At 44.0% G+C, this 20,099-nt stretch overlaps 1 protein-coding gene across 1 annotated transcript in view; it reads left to right on the top strand.

Annotated features, from left to right (window-relative positions):
• The window catches only part of HDAC2 (histone deacetylase 2), a 149,625-nt gene that overhangs the window by 99,997 nt on the left and 29,529 nt on the right, over window positions 1–20,099 (top strand). Inside the window, exons 9-11 of the mRNA XM_078648570.1 lie at window positions 7,833–7,973; window positions 10,061–10,169; window positions 12,921–13,051. Of these exons, the coding sequence (XP_078504696.1) occupies window positions 7,833–7,973; window positions 10,061–10,169; window positions 12,921–13,051 (381 nt within the window). The remainder of the gene's footprint in view (window positions 1–7,832; window positions 7,974–10,060; window positions 10,170–12,920; window positions 13,052–20,099) is intronic.

The following is a 20,099-nucleotide window of genomic DNA, read 5'->3' as shown; positions in this document are numbered from 1 at the left end:
GAGAGCCCCATTTCTAACACCCATTCATTTCTGTTAATTTGCTGTCTTAATAGCATGTTTTTGTTCCTAATTTATGATGCGTGCATTTAGGCTGTCTTAGTTGTGCAACAATAATACTAACCTTGTGTCAAAAGTATCTACTGTGCAGTATTTTGCTGTGTATGCCTTTTTCATGTTACCTTAAAACAAAAGCTTCATCTTCTGACATTTTCATAAACACTTTAAAAATTTGAGGATGCATCTTAATTTATTAATGCAGTCTGTTCAACAATGGGGTCCTGTTCCATTATTATTGTAGCACATTCCGACCGTTTTATTGCCAATTCATTTTTTTCTTATAAATTATTGGATTTTTTTATATTTCGTGCTGTGAATTGTAATCAACAAGTGTAAATAATTTACAGGATGAAGTCTAACAATACCTTGCATCCATAAGCAAAAAGTGTGCTTTTAATAGCGTTTGTGCTTCTTCATTGCATTATGATGATTTGTAATCAATAAATCTTGTAAATGCCTTAATACTATAAATAACGAACACAATTGTAATTGTTAATACTGAGGGTATTAAATATTCAATCTAAAAATTTGTCTACATGAAAGATAGCACACACATTTCAAAAACGTACCTACATAATGCACCATTTCTTTCCATACAGCAAACTGGATGGAAGGAAATGTTTTCAATAATTCACTCTGTTTGTACTTTGTAAATTGTTGGAAATCTGCAAGTATGTTTTCTGGTGCTGGAAAGGTGCAGTCTTCAGACACAGTAGTTTCCTTGGCAAGATCTGTCAAAACTTTACTAGTTATGTTCTTTAAGCTGCTAAATATCGTAAACCGTATGCTTGGAAAATGTGCTCTTATTCCTCTGGCAGAAGCTTACTGTTGATGAAGCTGCAAAAACAGACGTTTGCAAATATATTAAACCTTCTTTTGACTACACAATGTCGGCGTAAGGTGATGCTTTCTAATTTAATTCCAAGAATAACTTTTGTGAATGTTCCTGGCATTGCCTTTTCTCATTTTTAGATGCCAAAGTAATATAGTCACGGTAATTATTGAAGTAGATTATAATTCATCTTATCTTTTCTGTAGCAAAAAATTTGCTTTCTACATTTATTTACTTTACTGCTTTTGTCTAACAATTAAGAAAGCGCTCTGTAGGAAGCACTGTCTAGGCTTCTTCACTTGAAAACACTCATCGCAGTGCTGTAGTAAGGGTTCCATCTCTCAAGCATTCAATATCGTCATATGTTTATAGCATTCTCCAAAATAGTGAAATAATTTGCTTTATTGAAAAGAAGAAAAAAAATCCTGTTTTCCTGTAGTGGCATCCGGGCTGATAGCACCAAAAATCCTACAAGGTGTACCATGCGCTTTATAAGTAAACTAAACTTAAACAAATGGTTCATAATTTAAAGGAGGGAAACTCTTGAAGCTATGGCCCCACTGACAAAATGGCTGCCTCCCTGTGAGCACTTCGGCGAAGGATCCCTTTGGGGGCCCTTGCTTTCCCTACAGCACACTCCACCTGCTCAACTCTGCCCCAACGGGAGAAGGGCGTAAGGCACACGAAAGATGTGCCAAAGGGTGGTGAGACCCACTTTTGAACTTGTGGACCATGCTTGGAGCCTGTGCCCCAGCGCCTCCCGGGGCTGCAGCGACTGGCCTCATTGCTTGTCCTATCCACACTGTTGCCAAGCCTCATGACGAAGGATCCCTTTCCCCATTACATTCCTAGGGGGTGATGCTGAAGACCCTGTGCCATATGATCCGGTCGGCCATAGATAAGTCGGTGGCAACTGAGTCTGGGCGAGGGGCGTAGGTTTCTTCACACACATGCTGCCTCACTGATCTGGCCTTCTATGCATCCCTGCACAAGGCTGTAGCATGTAGCTGCACTGTGCTCCCATATATCTGCTGTCCAGCCTGGGATGGCCCTCGTGGAGTAGTTTTCTTCTGCCCTTCATGAAGCAGTGCCAAGGGCTCCCAGGCCATCCCCTACAACTTCGGAACTATATACTGACTCGCCCCATCGGTGCCTAGTTGCACCGGTGACTGCAGTGTTCTGTGAAGGGTGCGGTCCTCTCAGCACGGGCTTCGCTCACCGGGATGGTAGCAGGACATGGGTAGAGAAAGCCAGAGCATGGGGGCTACATTGAGGGGATACTCCTGTGCCCCTCTGGACATTAACTCTTGATTCATGTGCAGTATTGCATGCCTGCCGGTCTGTTGCCTCATTAGGTGCTTCGCCTATCTCACAGCTTCACCAGGGTCCCACATTGTTCTCCTCCACTCAAGACAAAGGGACCTTGGACTTATTGCTATCGCTCTCTCTCGTCCCTCCATCACAGACCTCAGCCCTGGGAAACTCCTGCAACTGCAGGGCGTCTCTTCCCCCTACACCCACTCCGAAGCTGGTGCCACCCACATCCCCCTATGTCTCAACGAGCAGGCAGCTGACGACCAGTGGTTGCAATGCATGAGCACTAGGCATTATCCACAAAACTCCGTGGGCCGCCAGGCGCCACACAGTACAGCACTTCCACACATCTGCTCATCTGGAACGGGGCACTTCACTCACTACACCACCCCTCTCAAACACACTGGGTGATGGCCTCCAGAAAGGCCAGGCTTCAATTGCTCTTTACAGAAGTAATGGAGGCTATCCTGCAAGACATTACTGCAGTGGGAGCAATGCTGGGCACCAAGGAGTCTAAAATCTCGGACCTCTCAACTGAGGTCAATACCATCCTCTCTGATTTTGGACTGTTTAATGGCCATCTGGAGGGTTTGTGAAAAAGGGTGCCCGTTTTGCATACCCAACAGATTTAACTGACATTGTGTCAACAAGGATCCTATGACTTGGACTCTCCAAAATGAAAAAAAACGCAGACTTTTCAAAGGAAACCAGCATGAAGAAGAAAGCCTTTCTGCTAATAGGACCGCAACTATGGAAACTGAACTTTAAATATGGCCTGCTTAAACCCGCTAGAATGTGCATCACTAAAGTCTGACACGCAAAAACTTTCTATGAACCCAGGGACTAGCAGTGCTTCCTGTAGGGCCTTGATGAAGTCGGTTTGGACACTGATTTCCCCTCTCCGGAGATCCCCCCTCCTCTTCCTGCCGAGAAGCGCCTCAACCCGCCCAGCAGGGCGGGACACAGGATAGGTTCATCAAAAAACAGTCCAACCAAAAGAAAATATCCAGAAAGCTGTGGCACTCACCCAAGGTTCAACCAGAGACAAATCCATGTCCCCATTAAACTCTCCTTGGATGGTGGTGACTCCACACCCGACTGATGCTGACCCATGGACAGTGGTAGGGAGCCGGATAAGTACCACGTGCTCTGTGCACATCACAATATTTCCCGATACATAGCTACATAATTGCCTTTTCATGGTCTGCTTCATCTCCTGACCCAGTCCCTCCCCGCTTTCTTCCCTGCCCCCTTCGACCCCCTCCCAAACACACACCATTTTATTCCACTTAATGGTCATCAGCTTACTGCCCCTGGCACCCTGAAGCATCCTGGGTCTCTCCTAAATGACTTTGCCCCTAGGTATTGCCATACCCTGGTCCTGTGAAGAGGCCGCCAGCTTCTGGTAGGACCCAGAAGATCCCCTTTCAGTTGGGTTCCAACCCACCCCTGTCCTTGACACCTCCCAAACTCCCCTTACTTCTTACTTTCCTTTTCCTTTTCCCTTTCCTCAGTGTGCATACCAGTATCATGGATGCTCTGACCCCCCTCCCCGCCTGGCACATTATCCCAGACATGGCCCAGGGCACATATGCAATGATTCTATCCCTACGCTCGACCCCTACCTTTACCTTCGCCACCAACACCTTAAGGGATGAGGAACCTATGCTAATGCTATTAATGCTATTACCGTTTCTTGCATGACTACGTTACTTTCTTTTTTTATCAGGCACTGTAATTTCATATCCAGTTAGCTCCAAATGCCAGTATTTACCTCTATTAGAGACTACACATGCTGATCTGTGTATACTGGGATCAGCTCTATATCCTACCATAGATACAAAGAGAATTGGTAGCAGTGGTATACAATATTCCGCATCTCTAAATATACTGGGTATGTAGGTATGATTCTAAGTCATGTGTGCTCTATAGGTTAGACACTATGCTACCATAATAGTGTATAATATACATGAAAAAGGAACCTCTGTCACATAACACAATTTTGTGACTACATCCAGAGCAGTACAAGTATTTTGATTGTCTGCTATAAGAACAGGTCTGATTTTGTTGGTGAAGATTCAATGATCCTGCATTGTTGGCACCTTCATTCTTTGACATTATAAGGCAGCCGACACGTGTCTCGTCTTAGACTACTTTTTAAAGGATGCAAGTTCAATAAGTTCATACATCACAAGCGCCGGCTTGCTGGTCCAGTATCTTGGACTCTATCTTGCGTTACAAATATACAAACCACCTTCTCCCCTTAACCCAAACCTGTTTAATATTGGAGATTCTTTTCCGGCCACTTGCTACCACTGCTTAGGGGGCATAGAGTTGTGATTTATTTATTTTTACCCTGTGGTGCACCCCTAAATTACCCATGACTGAGCTGTGACCCTCATCACAATGGCAAATGCCGCCCTTCGGATCACATCCTTGAATGTTAATGGCCTAATGCATTATGTGAAGGGGATAAAGATCCTCTTATTTAGCCTTAAAACACACTCATATAACCCAATTGCAGGAGATGCTCATCTCTGCCCTTGAGGCTGGCAAACTGAGCATTATTGGCTGGGCACCGTTATCCACAGGTGTAGATCACCTATCCAGTACCCTACTGAAACCCCTCCTGCTGAGAAAATGTGAGCTGCTACTACGCCTTGCACGGTGCTGCCGACTTGAACTGATGATGAATGCTGGTATGCGTTCGCTAAATTACGCTTAGGAGATTGGGTCCTGAGCATTGGTTGGATCTTTCCCCCTACTGGATTGAAACCTAGTTTCTTTCTTGCACTAAACAAACTCCTCTCTGAACTGGCCCCAAACTTATTATTCTAGGAGATGATTTGAACCGACCGCCAGACACCGTACTATACCACACCGGCCTTGTTGACTTGTCCAGAAAACAGGACAGTGCAATTTTCCCAGATGTCATGAACGACGAGATATTGCTTGACATCTGGTATCTGCTTCACCCGTCTGACAAGAAATTCTCATACATGTTCCCGGTCCATGGGACGCAGTCAAGGCTGGACTATTTTCTAGCCTCTTACCAGTTAGCGTCCTTAGTGGCGTGTTGCAACAAATTGGAGGAATCCCTCTGACCACGCCCCGGTTGTTTTTGCTATAGACTGCGAGATTATAAAACCGATTGTAAACCTTGGTGCCTTAACACCTCCTGTTACAAACTTCTCAATGAAAAACGCCTCCTGAAATCCTACATAACCACATACTAGGAGGAGAACTGGGGATCTGTGTGGTCCGCACAAACTGTGGCTGGTGGCTAAGGCCACTCTTCGTTGCCAGATTATGTGCCACACAGCTCTTGATAATAAATGGCAGAGGAAATGATAGGCCCTTTTAGAGACTGACATTAAATCAAATCACAAGCTTCACAAGCTTACGTGAGCTGTTCCACACAAATCCTCAGGCAGCAGTCAAAAGCTGCAAAGGCGGAACTCAACCACCTGTACACATCCAAGGTGGAATACGTGCTCTATAAACTGCATGTGCGGCATTGTGAACAAAAGGAAAAAGGCTTCAGATGCTTAACCACTCAACTTAAACAACTGGAGACAACTGCTGCCATCTGTAGTGGAGCGGGGGATCTGCTTCGCAAGTCCCAAGAAATAGCCTCGTAATTTGGAGCATATTACCAGGCCCTGCACAGCTTGGAGCCTGGCGGGGCACCTGAGAGGGCGGATCTCCTCTTTGCCACTCTCAGATTGTCATGCCTCGATGCCGATGGAAGGGCTCTTTTGAAGGGGAAATCTCCAAATACATCTTCTCTAACCTCTCCTGCAATAAAGCCACTGGGCAAGGCAATATTCCTAGAGATTTTTATAAATGGCTGAACCCAGACATACCAGACTCCCTGTATGATTCATACAAAGAGCTGGAATGGACGTTTAAAGGTTGAGACTGTCCATTAGCTTTGATTTGGTCAGCAACATGTTTTCCACAGGTAGAGGGCTGTTCTGTTGATGTCAAAGTATGCGATCAGGCTTCCTCTTAGTGTGGCTTTCCATTTGGGGGATATGGGAATGTAGAACCCCATCTTACATTGTTGCTGGCTGTTCCAGTGCATGGAGGCACCAATGGTTCAAATGTGCAAATAATTGCAGGGCACTGCTCGGTCATCTTGGCCTGTGGTCGCTGGAAGGATGACGACCCTACAGATGGCTGACTCAAAAACATATCGCCACATGTGCCACCCGGCTTTATTGGCAGACCTCTCCTCCAGTCAGTAATCCACCTCTGGCATTCATACACACTGTAGCAGTCTATGAGAAGTAGGCCCTTGCTGCGTTCACCGGGTCATTTATGACCCCCTTATTACTCGTGGGGCTTCAGAGTATCCCCCACAGGCCACGCGGGGCAGCATTGTCTATACAATTTCGCCCTTCTGTGCCAGATTGGGGCAGCCAGCTATAGGCCAGCATAGTTCCTTGCGGGTTGTGGCCAGAGTGTTTTGTCAATCAAGCGGCCTTCCGGCAGACGGGACCTCCTCAGCCACGACCACCTCAGCCACTTCAGCACTCTTGCGCTCTTCTCCGTCTCTCCATGTGCCTGTATGTGTTTGAATGTGTGTGTGTACACACAACTATGCATTTGGATGTTCGGCATGGTTGCCAGGATGCGCTTTTTTCTGAAAAAATAACATGCCACAATTACAACAAAGAACACATAGCTATAATGAGCTCGGCCTGTTTACCTTGCCTTTGCCCATCAGGACTGTGCAGACTGTGCAGCAGTCTTATTGACCTACTGTTACAGTTCTTTACAAAATCTACATAAAGCAGGCTTTGTCTCGTCCTAGAGTTGTACTTCTCTCTCACCTTCTGATGTTGATTTCTTGGATTATCATTTTGCTTCTGATGGTGTGCTTGAATTGCAATGCAAGAGCGACTATTTTACATACCAAATTTCCTCTCTATCATCACACATTAAGGTATTTATCTCATAGAAGCAGTGTATACGGAAATCAGTCGCTTTTGTTTTCACTGTAGCAGTTTTCCTAAGTGTTTTACTCGTGCTACAAAACACAATCCAGACGTATTGTTTTAATGGGTGGCAGTTTTTATGTGTATAAGACCTGCTCAGAACTTTTAGTATTTTCCATTTTGCAGAATTGACTCTTGCAAGGTTACACTGAACTGAAAAGGCTGATGGTATATTTGCATAGCACTAGCTTTGAGCATGCTGCTGGCATCCTTCCACACTTTAGCCACTTTAGGTTTCCAGGATAAGTGTCAATCCATCGAAATGTTGTTGCAGTATGGATATTAAGACAGCTTTCTAGATAGATATCATGATTTTGTCCTGCTTTCATGTAATAACATGTTAACTGGTTATTTCCCTATCTCCCTACTTGGTAATTCAGATAATATAAACATAGTATACAACTATGTCCCCCCTGCTACCTCCCCATTAATGTCACTAATTATTACCTATGTCAGGTGAGTGACTTTTTGGTTCATGCTACTTGTTAATATTTTTATTGTGAATGTGTTTATAGGAATATTCATGGAACATTCCTGTACAATGTCCCACAGTTGTTCCATTTGTATTAACCTGTTTATTAGATGATGGCTTATTGAACTGGTCTTCGTGTATTTTTCATCCTTAGGTCATGCAAAATGTGTTGAAGTTGTGAAGACTTTTAACTTGCCTATGCTTATGCTGGGAGGTGGTGGATATACGATCCGTAACGTGGCACGATGTTGGACGTATGAAACTGCTGTTGCACTGGATTGCGAAATTCCGAATGGTGAGGGTTTAATTTGTTTCCAGCTTTTAAATGATCTGAGCTATATTTGGGGCTTGGTTGATCCTCACCCCGAATTGAAATGTTGTACATTTACACATCCTGTCCACATGGTGCATGATCCAGAGCTCGCAAACTCTCCCAAAATACACAATGTCTGTTTGGAAGCAGCTCTTTCAGTCCAGGTTTTCTCTTGGCAGGTTAGCATTACTACACCTACTTGTAGACCTTGAAAACCTAAACAACTACCTGAAAGGAAACCATCAAGGTTCAATGATTACTTGTTACGGATATACAAAAGCCTTAGAGCTCGCTACATGCTTCAGATGCTTTTCCAAGCACTGGGGTAGCTAGGAGCTCTTGAACTCATTTACATGTTATATGGTTAATTTTTACATTTTGGAAGTAATGTTTTGTCATTTGTTTGAACTGCTTACCGATGTAATTTCCTCCAAATCCTCATCCCCTTTGGATTTTTTAAAAAATATTTTTCCCTGAAACTAACCTATTTTTTATGTGTACGTCACAAAATGTTATCAATTTAAAATGTCGCTATTACCGGTCTTGAGACAGTTCAGTCTCGGAGTTATCTTGCAGCAAACTCTCCTTGCTCTAACTTGTATAATCCTAAGATCTAGCTGCTAAGTTAGTATCAGATTGGTTTGTGGCTAGAGTGCAAGCGCACCATATGGAATATGGTATGGTTAATGAGTGGAATTTAGACAAGCTCCAACCTTCCCATTAAAATTTGAAATGTAACTTTTTTATATTTGTTTGTAAATTAAATAGATATTTAATAATTTCTGTATTTGTTTGATGAATGTTTTTTTCTGTATTTTATATGTATTGTTTTGACTTTCAAATCATCGAAACTGCTTAGGCCTTGACTTCCAGTAATGACTCAGTGGATCCTAATAATGATTCAGTTGGGGTCCCCAGGTCCAAGTAATGATTATGTGGGGGTTCACAAAAGGCAAAGGTTAAGAACCACTGAGATAGACCTTTCAAAGCAGAAATAGTCCAAACATGGCTTAGGAAACCCATATCAGACAGAACTGTGCATGCAAAAGGATAGATATGGGCTTTTTAAAATAGCATTATCAATCACAACGATCAAAGAAATAAAGTACATAGCAAATGTTTTAAGTGAAACAATATTGTTCTTACCGCCCAATGCACAAAAGGCATTTGGCAAACTAGTTGGTGTTTTTACACAACAAATGTGTTGCATATGCACTTTATTTTATGTTGGTGCCTTATTTGCTAATCTGTCGAATCACAAAAAAAACATTCTCAGGTCACAATCTCCCGCCTCATTAATAAGTTATGTGCAATGTATGTGTAATGTATATGAAGCAAGAGACTTTTTATAACAATCTCCTGCTTTCTAAGCATGCAAGAGACAGCAGTTGCTTGAAAAACAAAAGTTGCCATTCAGTAAATGACCTAGTTGAGAGCATGTAGTGTACCCTCTTAGTCGGCGTCTACTTCGCAAATTTGTTACCACTTAAGGCCAGGTGTTAAAAGCCTTTAAATCGTGTGTGATCACAACTGCAGACACAAAGCATAAAGGTAAGGGGAGACAATCCCTTTATGCCCTCTCTGAATGAGATATCAAGCTCAAAGTCATTCTGTCTTGCAAGTACCTTAGTACATTGTGACTTTTGTTATGGCAGTCTCCATTCCTGTGATTTTGCATACCCATAACTTATTTATTCCTCACTTTAGAAAGGAGCACAGGTTATTTTGTTATGTTTGCATTTGATATAAGAGTTGGCCATTACTTGGTCTGTCTGTGTGTGTATGCATCAGCACACTGAAATTTTAAGTTTTGATTCCATGCATGAAAGATAACTTTCTTTATTAATTAACTTCTTTTCTTCTTCTTCTGCGAGTATTGCCTAAAGTGCAGTTTGATTTACTTCAAAGATTAATCGTAAAATGTGATTTGCAAATTGTAAAAATGGATGCAAATTCTTAGATTTGTTGTGAAATTGTAACCAGCATTTAAAGTGACATCTGTTTACTAAATTCTGCAGATTATGCAAATTCATTATTGATTCTCATTCACCATTGTTTTTGCCAATTAGAATTGCCGTATAATGACTACTTCGAATATTTTGGACCTGACTTTAAACTCCACATCAGCCCTTCGAATATGACCAATCAGAACACGCCAGAATACATGGAGAAGATAAAGTATGTTTCTTTTTAGGTTGTGCATATGATTGGCTGTTAATTATGTGCATTCTTTTTCTTTCTTGCCAAGCCAGGAGGATCGAGACGTATTTGAATGTATTGTCTGTTTTTTTGTTACCGAAGCTGGTTATTTGGAAGCTGTTGTATAAGTGTGTTTGTGTATCCTCACACATTACCACTCTTCTATACAACTTCACTGGCTTGGAGACTAGTTCAACAAGCTGGCAGAATTGAAAGCTGAGAATTTGCAGTTTTAATTAAAGTTGCATAGAAGGTCCCTTATGTATGTATTCACAGCTTCCTTTTTGATCGGGATATATCTCGCCTCGTTTTTTTTCCCCACTACCCCCTGGTGCTACCTGCAGGACTGATGTCTATTACCGAGGGATTAGGGTGTTAGCTTTGTCTTGCATATTGTTTTTTTTACTACATTTGTTTTGTTTTCAGCATAGTTGCCTTATTAATTTCAACTAACAGCCTAATTCAAGGGCTACAGACTGTTTGGCCACCAACAATGTTACAAGATTTAGCTATTGTCTCCGCTATGACACACTTTGTGGAAAATTGTATTTCCTATGGCTGACTTAACTAGAAATGTCTGGTGTGTTGTCTCGGCATGTCCTCACTTATTCTCTTTGTGCTTGCAGATAGAGGACACCTCTTTTGGGAATCTTTCAGAGTTAAGGAGTGGCTTACAAATGTTTGTCCTAACACACTTTTGCCTTTAAAACTTTGTAAGCGCGGCTGTGACACTAAGTCTTTGTTACTTTAGAACCCAGAAATTATAAATGGTCTTTAGCCAAAACTCACACACCCTACCTTTGATGCTGAAAAGCCTCTTCTTTTCAACCGTAGTTTGGAAGTTTTCTGCTCTGAGGAGAATCACAGATACTTATATTTTAGAAATAGCCGGTGACTTATCAAGCTATACATAGCGATATCACTCGTGGGTATACCGCAGTACTTCCTTAGAAGTTCTTTTCTGGTACTGAGAGATATCTACCAAGCCCCTCTCAAGATTTGTTAAATGATCCAGTATCCCATTCTTGAAGTGGGCCATTATCCCAGTTTTGTGTGTTCAGCAAAACTCGTACACTTTCAGTGCTTGTTAAGCCAACATAAGTCCAACCAAGGAATAATATTTTCCACAGGTCTTCCAAATAGTCTGATTTGTATTTCTCATTGTTGTTTTCAATCCGAAAAAAACCTGGGTAAAACATTCATTACAGCGAATCTCCAGATCATGCTCTTCATCCCACGCAGGAATTCTCAAGATGCAATGGTCTTAGATTTTTTTCAAAATATGTTACTAGCAATCTCTGATATCGATGTGGACCACACGAAAGATTTATATACTCAAGATCTTTTAATAATCACTATTTAGTTACTCTAATTTGTTTAGTTACAAATATGTGAATAGGACAAGTCAGAGCAGTACATTGGCCATTAAGTCATCCATAGTGACCGTAGAAATAGAGCACAGGGCTCACAAATCTGGTCTCAGCAAGTAGATAGAAGGCTCTTCCTTTTACTTTCTGAGACTAGATTTTTGTTATTTTGTTGCGGATATTTGAATAGGACATGATGAGAGCAAAAAGCATGTGCTCCATTTCTACTGTGACTATGGATGACGTCATGGCCAAACATTTTGCTCTCATCATATCCTATTCATATATCCGGAACAAAACAAATCTAGTCTCAAAGGAAGAGCCTTCTGTCTACTTTCTTTTTTTTGTGAGCATTTGAAGCCACTCAACTAACATTTGTTTTTCATCCACATACTCCCTTTAACAGGTTCGGACATATACAAACAACCAAATGGTCGGCAGTGTACGGTTACTGCTGGCATTGGAGGCTCCTCCAACCAGTAACATGACCATTCGGAGTGGATGGAAGGTCACTTTGGGGGGGACAAGGCCTGTCACTATGTTTATGGTGGAGTACCATGTCCCCAAACGGCAAATAACTCCCTTAGATCGCTTGCTACGTCCATCTCTGTCCATATGATACACCTGACCTAGGGAGTAGAACTTATCCTACTCGGATGTTCTTTGACAGATACCAGGACATGTGTTTATGTCCTGTGTGACTCAAGGTGAGTGTAGAAATCCTTGTGAAAGGTACTGCTGCTATCCTTGTAAACTCAGTAATCTGACACTACTGTGAGCTCACTGCATATGGTTAGTAGCAAGCTCTGCCTATGGATTCTGCATATGGTTGGTAGCAAGAGCTGCCAATGAGAGGGTACTAGGACAGACTCCTACTCATAGGCTCATGTAATTACTATATACACCTCCTGGTTTGGCTTTGATTTTCAGGGGTTAGGAATTTTGAATTGTCACGTCTTACTGGGGAAGATGGTGTGGTTTGGTGGTAGCATATGTATCACTCCCAATAAATTGAATGCCACACAGATCTTTTCTTTTACTAAATGAAATAAGACTTTTCATTTTCCTAAAGTTGCAGAGTATTTTTTATACGCTTTTTATGGCAATATAATACAGTATGGTAACATTGTTTTCATAATTGTTTCATCCATGGAAGGGACCAATTCTGGAAACCCATTGCTACAAATAAATGAATTTCTTTCCTCTTCCAGTTCTTCAGTGTGAGCCAGTTAACTTGCAGAATGAGCATTCCCATAATCTGCTCAAATCTAAAAATGATTGCAGTTAAATGTATTACTCTTTTAGACCTGTTGATGTTTTACATCTATTGTGAGTTTTTTTCCTGTTTTCATTTATTTTATAGACAGCGCTTATTTGAGAACTTACGCATGCTACCACATGCTCCGGGTGTTCAGATGCAAGCCATTCCAGAGGATGCCATTCAAGAAGACAGTGGCGACGAAGAGGGGGCAGATCCAGAGAAACGAATTTCTAGTAAGATCAAAACTTTGAACAAGTAAATGAAGTTGATGATTTATACATGTCCCTTTTTAGGGACCCTGGCAGTTTACCATAATGTCAGATCATGTGTTTAGATGTTTATAGGCAAGTGCTCCATCAAACTTAATGGATCAATGGAAGAGTACTAAGCATTCAGTAATAACATGCTTGCAAAATGAATTATGCCTCAATAAGCAGACTACACCCAATGAAAGTGCCTATTTGTGCATAAAGAATATACCAATCATAAACAAATACCACAAAGAAATTCTGGGATGAGAGATGACATACAGGGATCAGACTGCTGTAAGTGCTACCTTGACACAACTGCAAGACTTGCACAATAATCTTGTAATTCTTATAAAACCTTCAAATTCCTGCGGAACTTTGGTTTCAAATATCCAAGAGAATCTCGGTCTCCCTATGACCTGAGAAACCCAGGCATCTCCAATTCTTATAGGCATGTTTGCCCCATTATCACCTTGTTGACCTTCTTGCAATTTTACTCACTGGTTAAATTAGGTACAATCTCAGGCTCTATACCTAAAGTTTGGCACCAACAATGTTAAAAAATGTAGCTCCTGTCTCGGCTGTCATTTGGGAGTTTTAATGAATTTCTTGAGTTGATACTACAAACTTGAAAATACCTGTGGTATGATCCTAATGTCTCTGAGCCCTGATTGGGTAATGTCACATTAGAAGAAACATCTGCAGAAAATTGTAATAATGCAAGTGTATTCTCTCTTTGAGTACATTGAAAGCCTTATTCATAGGTGTCAGCCCGGCACAGTAAACCCCTGAGATAAGGATGTTTTCTGAGTAAACTTCTTCTAGTCCGTATTAGAAAATATCTTGCCCTACTCCTGCAAATGCTGGCAGTGGTGAAGGCTGGTTTCTTCCAGCTAACAACATTAGGACAGAATGTTCTGTACCTGACCCTAATTCAGTGAATGTCTGATAATCAATCTTGTTCTCTTGCATCTTAGTATCACCAGTAAACACATCCTCCGTGCTGCTGATCAGACCATCTCCAGTATCTTCCTGATGATACAACACATTATATACTGTGGTTTTTATCGAAAGGATCTGATCTTGAAGATTTTGAGATTCCTGCAGGATGACTTTACTAAGACTCTGCATAACACCCCCCTTTCACCCTGTAGGATTACTGACAGCGAATGATGACTGATGACTCCAAACCCAATATGCTTCGATAAAACTCTTTCATCTTCTGATGCCTTTACAGTAAGGTCCTTCTTAATACATTTGCCGGCAGAAATATCTTATTCTGGCATAGCAATATGTCTCTGGGTTTGAACTAATATTTCAACTTAGTCTGTTCATATCAATACTAAGATGTTCCATTTCCCACAAGGACTAGCCTGTGGTGCCTTTAGGCAGGTGTTTGACTTCTTCCCTCACCACCCCTTGATGCAATTCAAAAGATGTTGGCGCACTTTTCAAGTGACAATAACCTAACATATTATAACGTGTAACTTCTACTGGAATTGCCATATCTCCTTATACTTTCAACATTTTGCAAATCATGCTTGCTTGTGTGAGCCATTTCACACCCAGTGTAATTGATATTCCACAACACTAGTAGTATGAGATAGCTCAACTTAAAAAAAAAAAAAAAAAAACTACAGTGACATTGGGGGCTTTGGAACTCCACGGTCCGCTTATGGAGACTTATGTTAAAGTAACCTGGTTGTTGAGGATAGAAAACTGGAGTCCATTTCTACCCCACATAACTGTATTTGGAGGCTTAGCAGCCTTGCCTTTTACCTTACAGATTCCCTCCCCTCGAACACCTATTCAAATCTGTTGAACTTTTGAATGGTGGGGGGTGCCGCTCGCCAGAGAGACTTGCTGCTGAAAGGACTTCCTAGCGCTTTTCCAAACCCTCATTGCCGTTGCTGCAGGAGCAGCCTTCCAGTGCCATACCTGCCGGAGACCCTGTGAGAGGAGACGCGAGGCCGCAGCGGAGGTGAGAGGCGCGGCCCGGGGACTGCGAGGGACAGCGTTAGTAACATCAGCTGTTCCCTCTTCCCGCGTGAGCCGCGCCCCCTCCCAGTGCCCCGCCCCCTACAGGCTGTTAAAACCTCTCGCGGCCCCCGCTCCGCGGGTGCCGCTCGCCAGAGAGACTTGCTGCTGAAAGGACTTCCTAGCGCTTTTCCAAACCCTCATTGCCGTTGCTGCAGGAGCAGCCTTCCAGTGCCATACCTGCCGGAGACCCTGTGAGAGGAGACGCGAGGCCGCAGCGGAGGTGAGAGGCGCGGCCCGGGGACTGCGAGGGACAGCGTTAGTAACATCAGCTGTTCCCTCTTCCCGCGTGAGCCGCGCCCCCTCCCAGTGCCCCGCCCCCTACAGGCTGTTAAAACCTCTCGCGGCCCCCGCTCCGCGGGTGCCGCTCGCCAGAGAGACTTGCTGCTGAAAGGACTTCCTAGCGCTTTTCCAAACCCTCATTGCCGTTGCTGCAGGAGCAGCCTTCCAGTGCCATACCTGCCGGAGACCCTGTGAGAGGAGACGCGAGGCCGCAGTGGAGGTGAGAGGCGCGGCCCGGGGACTGCGAGGGACAGCGTTAGTAACATCAGCTGTTCCCTCTTCCCGCGTGAGCCGCGCCCCCTCCCAGTGCCCCGCCCCTTCGTTACACCTCACTTACTTAAACAGGGCCTACTACGCGCATCGCGGGACGCGCGCGGGCGAAGCCCGGGCCAAGGGCGGGCCCGTTGTTGCCCGATAGAGACCGGACCGGGCCATCCCTCTTACATCGACGACCCTCCACCAAATAAGCATGTCGCCAAAAACTAGAAGCGCCTCCAAACCCAAATCCAAACATGCACAGGAGGTAGCACAAGTAACTGGCCCTATTGACCTTTTTATATCACGGGTTAATGATACGATAAACCAAAGCATAGCATTAATGGAAAAGAGAGTCTCAATGGATCTTATGAGCGCAAATGCCAAGCGCTCATCACTTGGCGCGATAGCGAACGCTGCATCCCCAATCAATCTGACCTCCCAAAACAGCCCACTTCTAGTGCCTCTTCCAATCACAGAACTTAACACTGTCCCTTCAGTAGTCGATCTGTCAGTCACGCATTCAGAGTCGGATTCTTCAATAACATCAGAAGACCTGGAAGCAACCCCCGACTTAGCTGGATGTCAAACCCAAGGGGATATCCAAACCATCGATAACCTGCCCCAGCATGAAGAGAGAGAAAGGGCAACATCGGAGACTCGACTATCAATTAGGGAAAAAACAAAAAGCTCACCCATGACCCATTCAAACTCCTCATGCTCCAATAGCGTATTGCATATCCCTGACTCCACTCTTCCACACAAGGCAATCTCCAACAATAACACATCTGAGCAATGTAAGACCTGCAGAATTACATCACAAGTGCTCACCACTACCAAAGACCTACTCTATCAATACCTAAAGCCCATTCAGTTGAGCATTAGAAATCTTGAAGCTCAACTGACAATAATATCGGCCACTCTCCTAGACACAAATACTAGGATAGATGTAAAGGGCCAGCGGAATACCTCACACCCACCAGTAAATCAAAACCAAAAACACACACAGAAAACAGTTAATCCTTCTAACGCAACATCCGCAGTACAGAAGAATTCAAACCCACCGTCTACCACACCCAATCCAATAGCAAACATGCCTTATCCTCAGCAGGAGAAACCACCACAACAAAAAGTACAGCTGGCAACTACCAAAGGCAAGATCACGGCACATACCCCACGTCCAGCACAAAACCCTGACTCCGGTAGAATTCCCACAGAGAATCTTGTTTCCCAGCCCACGGATCCTCCACCTCCCCAAAAAACACTCAAGATCATATCGGAAACTACCCCGAAAAAATTCCCTACAGTTAGGCGTCCAGTCCACTTGCCCCCTGAAGCGACACCGTATACAATAGTTTTAACAGGAGTACCCGAGTTAGCAGAAGACACCCCAGAAACTGCATGGTCACTTAAAAACAAGACCATGCAGTGGCTCAGCATAAACAGACCTCTCGAATCACACCTTTCAGGAGGGATCACGTCAGCACGCAGGGTAGTCTGGATAGGCAAAACCAAGAAAACAATACGCGGTGACTGCATCATCGTAACATGCAGAGATCCCGCAACGATTGACTACATCTGTGCCTGGCCACAACTCGAGAAAAAAGGGGGAATAGACGCCCGCCACCTTTCTCTTTTTTACCCCCCAGTGAAACAACATCATAACCCATCATCCTGGGAATGGTACCATCATCCCAAAGAGCTACGAACCCAGGACCCATGGCGTCAAACATCATGGGGTCGGAGGGATCCCCCATGCGAGTACCTAGACAGGGGAGGCCCAAGAGAAAGGTACGTCGATGGCCAAGCTCCATATTGGCAGGATAGACCCTATCCAGCATACGAGGGTTGGCAGGGTTTCCCGACCCAAAATCGATACGAGTGCCTCGACATGGTCGATTGACCACCTATGGCCGATCCTAGCCAACACATAGTTGCCGTTTCACATCACTCAGTCTCTGATAAGCACCCGATAGTCTCACCAAAATTGCCTAACACACCAGAGACACCGACGACCCAATTAAATAACCCTTTGAATCACACTCCCCTCAAAAAACCGGACACGAGCAAAAGATCACTCACCGACCAAGCTTTAGCCGTTGAAATCCCTACCAACCACAAAACAGTACCCGCCATCTCGACAGACAACGAGGCCGTGAGTATAGGCATAGCTTTTTGGAACGTTGCAGGTCTAACCGGCAAAATAACATGCCCTCAATGGCTGGAAATAGCAGGCAGCCACCAAATCTTGTGCCTACAAGAGACCTGGCGTACATCCCCCCTCCATCTAGCGGGATATAAGACATTCTTCACCAAAGCAACGCCTAGCACAATGGGAAGACCAAAAGGTGGACTCACGATCTATTTCTCTAACATCATAGCAGTCACGGTAAAACTTACGAAAGAAACACCTACCTTTCAAATCATTCAAATTACCCACCAGACCACCGCATCGAGGAATTTATATATACTCATAAATTACTATAACAACGCAGGTACCCTGGACTGCTGTACAAATCTAGACGAAATGGTGGCCCATATATCCACACTACAAAGCGCGAACCTAAGCGCGACAATAAAATACATCTGGGGAGGTGATTTCAACCACCCATTATGCCCAAACCATAAAATCGGAATTTGCGGCTTACAATCCGAAACCGGTAATCCCATCCCTCATTTCGCACACACTGAAAGCGGAAACAAGCTAAATGAAATTTTATTCACCTTGGACCTAGACTTTGTGAATGAACTAGTGGACCCGGCCCAGGAATTTTTACCCACCTTCCATGGGCGAGGTTGCACGTCCACCATTGATTTCATCTTAGCCTCTAATACGTGTAAAAGATCGCTAAAAAACTACAAAGTAGGGTCCAGTCCGATTAGTGATCACTATCCCCTGAGCGTGGAGCTCATAATGGAGAAAGCGGGCGCCTACACAATAAAAACCAGTTCCCTTGACCAACAATCATTAACATTAAAGAAGAAGAACGGGTACGCCATCAAGTGGGCGAAAGTCGACCCGGAAGTGATCTCACAAAGGATACTTGAAAAAACGCACCCCTGGTTAAGGGACTGCTTGTCCGCAGATGTCTCCCCCGAACAAATCATCACCTCTTTCCATAACATTCAAGGGGCAATAAGAGATGAGTTATTCAAACACACGGCAAACAAATCCAAACTCCAAACTAAAAGATGGTTTAATTCAGACTGCAGAAAGGCCCTCACGTCCCTAAAAAAAGCCCTCCGGCAGAAACCACGAGATGTTCAACTAATTTCACTTCGGAGGAAAACGTACAACGAAGCTAGGAAAAACCGAAGGTACCAGATAAAGAGAGACCTTTGGTGCCAACTACACGAAAGCGCACTAAAAAAGGATAGCATCACATTTTGGCAGACCATCAGATCACCTTTTTTAGACAACAATACTGATCCATACCACCTCGATGTAGCAGTAACTGAGAACGACTGGGTTTACCACTTCACAAAAATTTTTGGCACACCACTTGACATACCTCAAATAGAACGTGATGATGAAGCAGAGAAAAATTTTCTTCCCATCGATCTACGCTTCACTGTCACCGAGGTTAGAAAGGCAATCAAAGCGTCAAAAACTGGCAAGGCTCCCGGCCCAGACGGGGTACCTATGGACTTGTTTTTATATAATAGTGATTATTGGTCGCTAATAATAACCCGGGTAATGTCTGCAGTCGCTGAAATCGGTCTCCTTCCTTCATGGTCATCATCCACCCTCTTGCCAATATTTAAGAAAGGGGACCGCAACGATCCCGCGTGCTACCGGCCGATCTCCCTTCTGGATTCCACGGGCAAAATTGCAGGCCGACTACTCCTGGACCGATTACAATCCTGGGCCCAGGTAAACAACATCTTCACAGACCTGCAATACGGTTTCCAGAAGGGGCTCGGAACGGTGGAGCAGGCCCTAAACCTGACCCTCCTGGCCGGGAAATACGCTCACGCCAAAGATGGGAAAATCTACCTGGTTTACGTAGACCTGAGCGCGGCTTTCGACTGCGTTCAGCACGCAAAGCTGTGGGATATCATGTCCAACCTTGGAGTAGACCCACCGATATTGGCCTTCCTCAGGGGTCTATATACCAACGCAGAAGGCCGAGTGCGTTATGGCATCGGCGGCGAACTATCACGTTCCTTTAAAATCACTCGAGGAGTAAGGCAAGGGTGTGTACTGGCTCCCTTCCTATTCAATCTTTACACCAACGGGATTGAAAAAGCCATGTTGGAAGGGAGCCAGGACCTCCCACAGATAGCACGCCGCCCTATACCCATTCTCCTTTATGCCGACGACTCGGTCATCCTGGCCCGAACAGCTAACCAACTCCAACGACAGCTGAACAAATACGTGACGTTTATGGACTCTCTGGGTCTAAAAGTAAACACAAAGAAAACATTTACAATGACCATAGGACCCAAACACGGACCT

This window comes from Lissotriton helveticus, chromosome 6 (genome assembly GCF_964261635.1).
Source record: "Lissotriton helveticus chromosome 6, aLisHel1.1, whole genome shotgun sequence".
Taxonomy (NCBI): Eukaryota; Metazoa; Chordata; class Amphibia; order Caudata; family Salamandridae; genus Lissotriton; species Lissotriton helveticus.
Note: the sequence above shows the minus strand (reverse complement) of the source record. Positions and strands in the feature narration are given on the sequence as shown.